We start from the raw sequence: 12,261 nt of genomic DNA, 5'->3' as shown, positions 1-12,261 counted from the left end.
ACTCTCCATGGGCGTGGACATCCAGCCAGGCACATCCAGCCAGGCATGGACATCCAGCCAGGCACATCCAGCCAGGCATAGACATCCAGCCAGGCACATCCAGGCAGGCACATTCACCCAGCCAGGCACATCCAGCCAGGCATGGACATCCAGCCAGGCATGGACATCCATCCAGGCTCACCATGCAGAGCCTGGAGTGCAGGGCTGAGCCCCTGCAAACGACCCCAGTGCAGGGGCAGGAGAGCAGGGCACCCTGCAGACCCAGCTCAGCAAAGCCAGCCTTTGAACCCTCCCAGTCACCAGGCCTGGCTCAAAGGGCACACGATGCCAGGGCAATCACAGTGATTCCAAGTCTCTGATTCTTCTTGGAAGTGTTCAAGGCCAGGCTGGATGGGGCTCTGAACAACCTGCTCTAGTGGAACAAGCTGCCCATGGCACATGGAGTGGGCTCCTTTCCCAGGGAGAACCAAAAGGTTTTCAAAGGACTCAAAAAAACCTGATCTTAAGATTGATTGAAGGTCACTGTGGTCAAATTCTGCTCTGCAGAAAGAAAAAAAAAAAAAAAAGGAAAATAAAAAAGTCCAATTGCAAACAAATTGAGGGAGAAATTAATAATTATATAATTGCAAGATAAAGCCTCTCTTGGATGATAAGTGTGTGCATTTGGACCAGAACAACTCCTTCATTTTGCAGACTGTACTTTGAGCTTTGCACAGCATGATAAAAGGAGAATTAGGCATTGCAGGGTTTTGCAGCAGCCCTGACAACCCGGCTCCTGGGTGCAGGGAACTGCAGCCTGCGTGTTGTGTTCACCTGTCAGGTGGACCTGGAGCTGCAGTTCACGCTCTGTGCAATTCTCCTCCAGGGTTGCAAAGTCTGTGTCTGTGGCATTTGAAAAAGAAGCCTGAGCAGCAGGTTGAGGGAGGGCATTCCCCCCCTCTGCTCTGCTCTCATCAGACCCTACTTGGAGCAGGACCAGAGGGGGCCATGGAGGAGATGCTCCAAGGGCTGGAGCCCCTCTGCTTTTCCACACAAAGCTCTGGGGGAATAATCACCAAAAAAAGGACTACGAGCTAAATATACTTATTTATCCTTAACTAAAAGCAAACAGGAGGTACAGGGAGGTCTTAAATGAGAGCATCCTATTCCTCTCCTCTGACAGGGTGAGATGAGCTGGAGAGAACAGGTGCCAGGTGACTCCCAAAGATGGAAATCCAGGTCTCAGAGGATGAGGGTGTGAATGCATCTATCTCACAGCTGAAGCTGAAGCTGAGGCTGAGTAGGGCACCTCCATCCTCGGGTCCTTCAGTCCTGGTGCTGGATCTGTGATGGAGACCCGAAAAAGAACAAAGCACATAACACCTGGTGTAACCCACGGGCAGGGGAAGGCAAACCACTCGGGTGCTTTGTTTTGGTTTTTAGCTCAGTCTTCCCCTTCCCAAGCAACACCAAGGCTTCCAGAGGGACAGATGGAGAGGACACAGCTCTTCCCAGGCATCTGCTTTAGCAGGTGGCATCTTGGTGGCCATCACCACTTCCCAGTCTCTGCAGTCTCTGCAGACAGACAGTCTTGGGCTTGGGGAGGATTTCATGCACCAAGTGATGCTTGTTTGCACATAGACTGTTCTCCTCTTGTTCCAGGGTATGAGGGGGGTGGGAGGTAGAGGTCAAAGCTGAGCACTGACTGGAAGCAGCTCAGAAAATTCTCTAATGACTTGGGAAAGTCCCAAGTCATTAATGTCTTAGAGAATGAAATAGAGCATTCTTATAGGATTCGTGATGGCACCGAGTTGAAAGCACTGAAAACCCTCTGGAGGCCAGATTAGAGCTGAGAGAGAACCTGAGAAGTGAGGGAAAGGGTCCAAAATCAATTAAAAAAAACTCAATAAAGAGTAAAATCTTAAATGTGGGGTTAAATCAAGGGCACAATTAAAATGGGGAATCAGACAGGACACAGTGCCCTGTTTGCTGCCATTGCAAAATGTCAGGTGTCAGCAGGGGGCATTAACAGGAGTTTTGGGGTAAAACAAGGCAGTTATCATGGTTCCTCTTCACATTCCTGGGGCAGGCAGAAAAGAAACCACCTCTGGCTCAGAGGTGCCTTCACTCTGATCAAATAACTCAGCAGGAAGCCCAGAGGGGGCTAGGGCTCCATCCCAGGACAGAAGAGCCCCTCCCAATGACCCATCCCTCTGCCAAAGCCCCCCTGACCCCGCTGGCTTCTCTTCCAGCCCCGTGCTGCATCACTGCCTTCATCGCCCTCCTCTTCACCCGCTTCTGGCTGCTCAGTGCCCTCTACGCCGTGTGGTGGCTGCTGGACCGGGACCAGCCCAGCCGGGGCGGGCGGCGCGTCCAATTCCTGCGGAACGGCGCCGTCTGGAGGTACATGAGGGACTATTTCCCCATCACGGTAAGTGCCGCCCGGCCGGCCCAGGGGCCCTTCGGCGCTCCGGGGAGCAGCGTTGTCCTTGGGGTCTGGGGCCAGGTCACTGGAAGATCCAGAAAAAACCGTGGAGCACCATTTTCACAAGCCCATCCCTCAACCACCTGCCTCTTCCGCACCAGTTTGACCTCGCTGCCTTCCAGCCGTTTTCCATGCCTATGTTTCAATATTCCCACGTCTATATTTCAATATTTCCATGTCTATATCTCAGCACTCCTGCCCTTCGGGTTGGTCAGCGCTCACCCTGTGGACACGGGGCCAAGTTTTGACCAAAATCCAAGAGGTGCTGGTGCCGCGGGAGGGGATGGGTGGGGGGAGCTGGGTGTGCACTGGGCAGCCTCGCAGGGCTGCTGCTCTTTCGAGAGGACTTCTGTGACATTGCCTGACTTACTCCCAAGCCCGTGGCTGCCCTTTGCCCTCACCCTTTATCCGGCACCCCCCTGGACGCAGGGAGCAGCACCCGGTCCTGCCTCAGAGCCGCCACAGGTCGGCTCAAACCCGAGCAGTGCAGCAGAAGGGCTCTCCCAGGTCCCTTCCCACCCGAACCACGCAGTGACCCCGCGAGACACACGACTCCAATGATTACACGCAATACCTATCGCGTGAATTATTTGTGGCCATAACGCACCATTTGTGCAGCGCCGGACCAACCTCTCTGCTAAAATTTAGCTGCCGGCTGAGCCCGGCGGTGGCCCCTGTCCCGTCCCTTTGTGCGGACATGCACAGCCTCTCCTGAACGCCGCAGCCCTTGGCTGGAGGACCAGCAGGACCAGTAGAGGGAGCGCGGGATTGGGTTTGGCTGCAGTTCGCCGGGGAGGGTCGGTGGAGCCTTTTCCCCCTCTGGTCTGGGAGAAAACAAGAGGGGTTTCCGCAAAGGCACAGCAGAAAACAAGACAAAAATGTAATAAAAAGAGCTTTATAACCAAGCAGCCACATAATGGTATTTCCCAAAAACATTTTCTCAGTCGTGGAATCATGGAATCATAAAATGGTTTGGGTTGGAAGGGGCCTTAGAGAGCATCTGTTTGTAACCCTCTGCCATGGGCAGGGACACCTTCCACCAGCCCAGGCTGCTCCCCGTCCAACCTGGCCTTGGACACTTCCAGGGATCCAGGGGCAGCCACAGCTTCTCTGGGCAACCTGTGCCAGGGCCTCCCACCCTCATAGCCAGGAATTCCTTCCCAATATCCCACCTAACCCTGCCCTCTGGCAGTGGGAAGCCATTCCCTGTGTTGTCCCCACTCCCCCTCCAGCTCTCCTGGAGCCCCTTTAGGCCCTGCAAGGGGCTTTCAGGTCTCCCTGGATCCTTCTCTTCTCCAGGTGAACCCCCTCACTTGCCCAAAGCCCCAACCAGAGCACAAGGAGTGGGATCCAGGGACACAAACCAGGCTGGCCCCCAGCACCCAGGGCTGTGTTTGTGTGTGGATGGAGTTTGCTCAGCCCTGGAGAATTAGATGTCCTGGGAAGATTAAACGTGGCTCCTGCTCATCCCCAATCCCAGCAGCAAACAGGAGCACCAGGGTTTGGGCAGCAGCTTTAATGGGTGCCTTGGAGGGACCCCTGGGTGTGTTTGCTGTGGGGGCTGAGCACTGCTGCCTGGGCAGGGTGGTGGGCAGTGTGGAGCTGAGCTGTGCCCCCGTGCTGTGTGCCAGGAGCACCCTCTGCCCAGCCCGCCCTTGCACAGGAACCACTTTGCTGCTGGGTTTACCCCCCTTGGAACTGGCTGTATTTTAGTTTATGGTTTGGGAGTCAAAGGGTCAGGCAGGACCTGAATGAGTTTGGGTGTTTTTAAAAAGTGGATGAGAAGAAAGCAGGGAGAATCCAAATGCATTGCCCAGGAGAGTTACTTCTGCTTCATTTCCCTGCATTTTAACTCTGCTCTAGTCCTTTTTTTTTTAATACAACTGATAGGCCTGGAATTGGCCTGGAGTTGCTTAAAAGCTTGTGTGGATGTGGCACTTGGGGCCGTGGGTTGGTGGTGGGCTTGGCAGTGCTGGGGGAATGGTTGGACTTGATGGTCTCAGAGGGCTTTTGCAACCCTAATGATTCTGTGATTCTCTGATTCCAGTACCTGGCTGAGCTCAGCTGCACTGTAATATTGTGTAAAATATACCAAAGGGTTTAAAATGAATCTCTTTGGGCCAGACTAGGTTTGAGCAGATAATCAGTGATGCCTGCTGTGGCCTGATGAGTGAGACAATCACAGGATGGGTTGGGTTGGAAGGGATCCTCATGGATCTCACCCAGTCCCACCCCCTGCCGTGGGCAGGGACACCTTCCACTAGCCCAGGTCTCTCCAAGCCCCATCCAGCCTGGCCTTGGACACTTCCAGGGATCCAGGGGCAGCCACAGCTTCTCTGGGCAGCCTGTGCCAGGGCCTCGCCACCCTCTCCTCAAGCATCAGTGCCCAGCCTCACACAGGGAATTGCCTGTTCTCTGCCTGCCCATGGCCTGGGGCACGACAGTCCAGTCCATAGAAAATCCCAGCCACATCTCAAGGGGTGAATTAAATCAGGCTGGGTAAAGCAGAGCTGAACTCCTGGGCTGGTAAAGTCACTCAGAAGCCCTAACTCCAATTAGCTTAATTCCCCTCCAAAATGAATTAAAACCCAAAGAAAACAAGTACTAAATGAGGGGCACTTTAATTCCATCTAAGAGCATCTACTTGGGATGTTAATGCCATTTAACTAATCCAGTTTAAAATTGATTTGGATTAATTTGCTTGAGATCCTCACCAGGACATGGGCTCTTTTTGGGGCTCCTGGAAGTTTGCATGTGCAACTCCCTGGCTCGGCTGGCAGTGCATGGAGAAGGTCTCACTCAGGAGCTGGAGGAACTGGGGAAGGGTTTCACCCATGTCTTGGACTCATATTTGAGCAGAGAGAATAAGGGGAGTTTTCTGTTTCAGAGCAATCACTGCAAGCCCTGAAAAACTGTAGCTGTCAAGATATTTTTTCCACGATGAAGCACAAAATAGATCTCATCCTTCAAAACCCAAATTTAAATTCAGTAAGTTCTTCACTGAAAGGGGTGTCCAGCCCTGGCACAGGCTTTCCAGGGCAGGGGTGGAGTCCCCATCCCTGGAAGAATTAAACAGCTCTTTGGATGTGGCACTTGGGGACATGGATTAGTGGTGGCCTTGGCAGGGCTGGGGGAACGGTTGAACTCAATGATCTTAGAGGGCTTTCCAACTTAAATGATTAGGATTTGTTAGGAAGGCCAGCATCACCCCCCATCTGGGATGCAAAGGGCCTCATAGCACCTCTGAGAAGGGATCATCACTGCTGGCAGCAGCCAGGACACCAGGCAGCACCCTGACCGTGCCGGGGGCAGCTCGAGGAAGTCAAACCCCCATGGCTGGGTTTGGAGGGCACAGCCCTGAGCTGCTGCAGCTCCCTGCCTTCAGAACACAGGGAAGACACAGGAACTGGGCACCCCTGGCGCCTGGGAGATGAGGAACTGCTCCTGGCTGAGCTGGGCTCGGGCATTGGCTCAGTGAGGTGCTCACACGTGTGACACTGGCCTGGCTGGACACTGAAGTCCTTGCACACTTATGGAATGTTCCACTCACCCACAAAGCCCAGAGCAGCAAACGCCTTCCAGGGGGTGGGGGAATGACAACCCATGCAAGGCAGGAGAGAGGACAGTCCCACCCCTTGGCACCCCAACCCAGCTCTGTAAGGCACCTGGGGCTGTGCAGGGTCAGGGATTAACTTCCCTGGCGGTTTGGGAATGGAGATTGACCTCTGGCAAGTGGAGAGGGGAGAAGGGAATAGCCAGTGGGAACAATCCAGAAGGGAGGGTGGAGTTTCTATGTTAAAGAATTTCCAGAAGGAGAAGGGAGGGTGAGAGTCCAGGGGCCTGACCTCAGTGTGAGAGACTTTGCCCGAGTCTCTCCTCTGCTGCAGATTTCCTTCTCAGCCCTGTCCAGGCTCCCTGGTTTCTCTGGGAGCTCTGCCCAGCTCATCCAGGTGTGAGCAGGCACTGTGACCAAACGGGGACCTGCTTTCCCCAGGGCAACACAGAGCCACAAACGTTGCAGTTTCCAACACACCGAGAGCCTTCGCCTTCCCTCCCTGCTCGTAAATCACCTGGAGATGAAGGGCTGTTTGGGAGCTGAAGATGAATGCAGGGAACATTGATGCAAGCTGAGATCGCTCAAAAAAAGAGCACAGGGTGGCAGGGGCCCCGGGCACTTAGTGGCTGGGCCATCTGCCCTGTTCCTGCTGGACAGGTCTGCACCCGGGCAGGGGGGGACTGGTGTTTGTCCACCCCCTCATTAGGAGCAGGCGCCTGAATGGGCTCATGCGAACAGTCAACAGAGCTTTGGGACAGGGGGGAAATGAGCCATGAGGGAAGGAAGGGAAATACAGCCCCACCATTAACCTGCAGCTCTGGCTGCTCCAGCAGGGCACAAACACCGTCAGCTGCACCCTGAGGGGGAAGGGGGTTCTGGGAGGGGTGACACCCAAAAATGCACAGGGTTTGGCTCTGCTTGAGCACAAGAGCCTTGGAGCTGCCTGCAAGTTCGTGGTGGCTCTGTGATCACAGAATCACAGCATTGTTTAGGCTGGAAAAGCCCTCTCAGACCATTGAGTCCAACCGTTCCCCCAGCACTGCCACGGTCACCACTGGACCACGTCCCCAAGTGCCACATCCACATGGTTTTCGAACACCTTCAGGGATGGTGATTCCACTGATTTTTAGCTTTTTTCCCCGCATTAGGAATTGTGTTGGAGGACATTTTACACCAAGCCAGCTCCCAACAGCACCTGGACCAGCCCAAGGCAGCACGAGGGACTGGGCCTTTGGAAAAGTCATCTTGGGCCCATGGGTGGGGGGAGATGGAAACGCTGGCAATGAAACACAGCTGGGTGAAAAAGGATGGGGTTGGGCCAGTGGACCCTTTCCAACAGCAGGCGTGGTGGGTGCTAAGGAAGCCCCTCCAGGAACGCCTCACCCGCTCTGCAGAGCAAACACTCCCCCCCAGAGGTGACAGCCCCGACTCACAGCCCCTTCTTGGCTTCATCCCCCTGTCCAGCTGGTGAAGACAACGGAGCTGGACCCCAGGCAGAACTACCTGCTGGGCTTCCACCCCCACGGGGTCCTGGCGACTGGAGCCTTCCTCAATTTCTGCACGGAGGCCTCGGGCTTTTCCACGCTCTTCCCGGGCATCACCCCCCACCTGATGATGCTCTCCCTGTGGTTCCGGGTGCCCTTCCTCAGGGACTACCTGATGAGTGGAGGTGAGGAGCACGGCTGGGGGGGTGGGAGACAGAGGGGAAAAGAAGCCAAGGGGCTGTTTTCCCCCATCTGTGGCCGGTTGGACCCCGTGCGTGGACGCAGCCGCTGCAGCTGGCACCCCAAAAACACCCTGGCGTTACAAATTGCCCTCCTAGTTGTTATCTCTGCAGTTCCACTTCACAGATGGTCTCTGGGCTCAGGGCATCCCAGCCAGGTGCTGTGCCACAGCAAAAGGCAGAGGAAACTGTGAGCAGAAGTATCTGCTGCTTGCAGGGTGAGAGGATGAAAACAGCAGCTCGTGCTGCTGCAGAATGACGGGGCAGGGGAGGAAGGAGTAGCAGCAAAAGGGAATAGGAAATGGAATAGGTAAAAATTAAATGGAGAGAGGGGAAAGGGGATTTTGAGAGGTGTTTAGAGCCTGGCAGGATGGCCTCCATCTCTCACCAGTGGGCTTGGGCACGGCCACTTCCCCAGCTGAATGTGGGCAGAATTCAACAGACTAAACACAGGCATCCAGTTCCACCTGACGGACCCCAGGGCATCCATCACCCTGTTTTGCACAGAAACTCTGGCTCCTGCTGCTGAAAAAATATTTACCTGGACGGTGAGGAAGCAAAACAGTGAGATGGGAGAGAGTTGTGACCCAGGCAAGGGAAGGTTTAGTCCCTGTAATGCAGGAGTTTGGTGCATAGCTCGTTTTCAGGTCCATTGAGTCCGTTTCACGAAGAAGTTTTAATTTGCAAATTATTTCAGCCCCTGAAACAAGGATTTTATTTATTTTTTTTTTTTTAGATAATCAAGACAATGTCGCTTTGTCATTTCTGAATTAAAGATTTCTAACTTTTGCAAGTAAACAACATCAAGGGACCAAATTCCTCATTACATTCCACTTTAAATCAGCAGCATCCACTGAAATTCACGTTTTGACCTAAAGCAAATGTTTCCCTGACTTTAGAACGGTTCAGGATTGGACACGGTTTCACTTGCCAACAAACCAAAACAGATTTTCCCCGGGGCTTAAGCGCAGTTAGTTCTCAGTCTATTTTATTCCTAATTTTTTTTTCCCCTCATTACTCCCTTCTGAAGCAGACAGCAAAGGGATAATTGTGTGTTCACCCAGCAGGGCTGTGCCCCAATCCAGCACCTTTCAGGGGGCCAAAGAGCAGGAAAACTCTGGAAATGAAGAGTCTGGCACCCCTCCAGAGGTGGATAACTGGGGGGGGGGACGGACATCCAGGGCACAGCAGTGGGGTGGGTTTGACAGATCTCATCATTCACCCCTCTGTGTCCCCCAGGCCTCGTCCCCTCTGACAAGGAGAGTGCCTCCCACGTGCTGCAGAGGCCGGGGGGGGGGAACCTGCTGGCCATCATCGTCGGGGGGGCTCAGGAGGCCCTGGATGCCCGGCCGGGGTCCTGCACGCTGCTGCTGAGGAACAGGAAGGGCTTCGTGCGCTTGGCCATCCAGCACGGGTGAGCAGGGCCACGGGGGGGGCTCTGGGCGGGGTGGTGGGGGGTGTGGGACGGGAACGGGGGGGTTTGGGGTGGGCTGGGCTGATCCTGACACCCCCAGCCCGGGTTCCTCTGCCGCAGCACCCCGCTGGTCCCCGCCTTCTCCTTCGGGGAGAACGACCTCTTCGACCAGGTGTGGAACCCCAAGGGCTCCTGGCTGAGGTGGATCCAGCACCGGCTCCAGCGGGTCATGGGCATCTCCCTGCCCCTCTTCCACGCGCGAGGCGTCTTCCAGTACAGCTTCGGGCTCGTGCCCTACCGGCGCCCCATCTGCACCGTGGGTGAGTCCCTCCCCAGAGCCCCGGCACACCCCCGGGCCCCTGGGAGACCACGGCTCAGAAGACCTTGGGTTTTGAAGGACTTTTGCCCGGTTTCAACAACCCCACACCCGTGAACCCGGGGAATTAATCCAGCCAGAGCCACTGTTTGGAAAGGCTGGAGCTCACCCCACTGATTCAGTTTGACAGCCAGCAATTACTCCTAATGGCATTAGGACCTGTTTGCATCTTCTCAATGGTTTTATGGGCTGGGCCGTATCACCAGGGCTCTCCATTAGCTGGGTGAGGGATTGTGATACAGGGTGGTGAAACCCTCCCTCACCTGACAAACACAATCTGAGCAAGAGCCCAGAGCACGAGAGGAGCCTCACGGACCCCCCCTGCCCCTGCAGGCACCTGGTCCTGCTCCTGCTGGCTCTGGGAGACGGGAAGGTGCTTATTCTTGTGCCAGGAATAAAAACATTTAGGTTTACCTCGAATTAAACGTGATCTTCTTAAGATAAGGGGGCACTTGATCCCTAACAAAAACCAAACGATTCAGAAAAACTTTAATCTGAGCAAAGTGGAAGCAACTCCACTGCAGGCGTGTTTATTCAGCCTGCCACTGGCTCCTCTTTAATGCCTGTGCTTCTTTTCCAGTTGGGAAGCCAATTACAGTGCAGAAGAAGCAGAAACCCTCTGAGGAAGAAGTGGATCGAGTCCACGAGAAATACCTGAATGAGCTGTCCAAGCTCTTTGAGGAGCACAAAGCTGAGTATAACGTCCCAGCTGACAGCCACCTGGAGTTTATCTAGAGTGCCTCCAAGCAAGGTGAAACCACGGAGATCAAGCTCCAGGCTTTCCCTTTCCCTGGAACTATCTCACAACCTCAACACAGTCACAGTTAACACACAATCCGTACAGCGTAGGGAGAAGGAACTTGATTTTCCCAGGATTTGATGGGTGTAGAGCCAGAATTTTCGTTTTTTCATCACACAAGGGACACGTGGAAGGTATAAAGAAGGAGAAGAGAAAAAAATCCCATCTGTGGACAGCACTACTGAAACTCCCCAGCACACTCCCAGCCTGCCTTGGACAGCAGTTTTCCCAGATATTTCCAGGCGGATCTGAATTCCTTAAACTTTCCCTTGCGTTATTTTCATTCTGAAATGGGATGATGAGCCATAATTCCTGCTGAATGTATGTGTTTTTTTAAAAATATAATTCACCCTGATCAACAAACAAACACAGTTTGCTTGGTGCCTGTAATTGCCCTGAGCTCTTTTCTCCCCACCTGCAGCACAGTTTGTCAGTAAGCTCATATTCCGTAGCCTGGTGCCGGGCACCCTCAGCAGCAACACCACAGAGAGGCTAAGAGAGGGCTCATCCAGTGGGTTCAGCATCCCTGGGCTCCAAGAGTGCTGCTTGTACCCTGATTAATGTCACCCCAGACCCCCCTGCATGAGACCCCCTCCTCCTGCAGGTGCTTTTTGTTTTACAGGTGAGACCATTTCCCAAGGGGAGAGGAGCACGGGAGGGCAGGGACAAGTGACTTGGGGCAGGAAATATCCCCTGGGGGGGTGGGTCTGGGAGAGCCACATTTGGCAGGTGACCAAGCTGCTGCTTTTTGACACCCAGAACTTGGTTAAACTCTGCACTTAATGGGATTTTGCAGCGTGGAAGTTTCGGGTGGCAGGAAGGCACCTGCTCAGATCAGCTCTGCACCACCCTACAGAGCCCTGAGACCTTCATGTCTTCTTCTCTCTCTCTCTCTCTCTCCCTTCATTTCCCTTTCTCTTCCCCCACATCCCATTCCCAACCTTCAAGGAGTCACCAAAAATCCCACAGATCATGTGCACTTCGTTTTTGTCCCTGAAACTGCAACAATTGCATTTTTGGACAAGTTTTCCTTGTTCAAAAGTGAAAACTCTGCCTCAATTGACAATACTGGGGCCACCGCTGGACTTTGTTTCCTTTCCCCTTTCCTCCCTCCCTGAGCAAGTTATTCCATTGGATTCTTAATCTGAATGACCTGCTGCAAATCCAGCTGTTCCCAGGAAACAAGCAGTAACAGGGAAGAATTTGGTGGAGCCCTTATCAACATTTCTAAACGCTCCTGTAATCCCACCCTTAATCCAGTCAAATAAAGCAGGTCACCTGCTATGATTTCTTCCTTGCTTTCTATAAATAGATTTTTTTTTATACTGTCCTTAATTAAGCACAGAGGTGCCTGAACAGGAGGAAGTTTTATGCACCAGAAAAATTAAAATATTTCTCTCCCACCCTTTTTTTTTCGATGTTCATCCCCATCCAAACTTTATCCTGGCTCCAGATTTTTTTTCCCATCCTTTCTTCTGCCTTCCCTGCCACTGGTCACCCACCCCCAGCTGGGTCATCCTGAGTGGTGCTGACATCCTGAAGGAGGGGAAAGGCAGAAAATGACTTGTGAGGGAAATCTGCCAGGGAGGAGTGGGGAGGAGGATGCAGGAGCTGCCTGAGGGGTGGTGGGGTGGTCAGGGAGACCCAACAGCAAAGGAGAGGGGTCGGAGGAAGGGGTTGGCTACACAGAACTGGCTTCCCTCAAGGTCAGTTTTAGCCACAGACTGGAACATGCCCTTGATCCCTCAGGGACCTACATAACCCAGGAGAGAGGGGCCAGTGCCTGGCCTTGTGTTAAATATATAAATATAACATTGAAACAACAACTCATTGGTGTCCTTGCAGCCGGGGCTGTTCGGGGGCTCAGCACCAAGAGGGGTCTCATCCCAAGAGGCCAGAGCTGGCTCGGAGTGAAACTCTGTAAATCCC

The 12,261-nt window shown here is 53.7% G+C and overlaps 1 protein-coding gene across 1 annotated transcript in view; it reads left to right on the top strand.

Annotated features, from left to right (window-relative positions):
- Positions 1–10,690, top strand: part of MOGAT2 (monoacylglycerol O-acyltransferase 2) — a 13,427-nt gene extending 2,737 nt beyond the window's left edge. Inside the window, exons 2-6 of the mRNA XM_017835986.1 lie at positions 2,232–2,410; positions 7,485–7,689; positions 8,983–9,157; positions 9,278–9,477; positions 10,114–10,690. Coding sequence (XP_017691475.1) covers positions 2,232–2,410; positions 7,485–7,689; positions 8,983–9,157; positions 9,278–9,477; positions 10,114–10,268 — 914 coding nt within the window. The 3' untranslated portion in view covers positions 10,269–10,690. The remainder of the gene's footprint in view (positions 1–2,231; positions 2,411–7,484; positions 7,690–8,982; positions 9,158–9,277; positions 9,478–10,113) is intronic.
- Positions 10,691–12,261: the final 1,571 nt, after the last annotated feature.

This window comes from Lepidothrix coronata, unplaced genomic scaffold, assembly GCF_001604755.1.
Source record: "Lepidothrix coronata isolate B3197 unplaced genomic scaffold, Lepidothrix_coronata-1.0 Scaffold268, whole genome shotgun sequence".
In the NCBI taxonomy this organism is placed as follows: Eukaryota; Metazoa; Chordata; class Aves; order Passeriformes; family Pipridae; genus Lepidothrix; species Lepidothrix coronata.
Note: the sequence above shows the minus strand (reverse complement) of the source record. Positions and strands in the feature narration are given on the sequence as shown.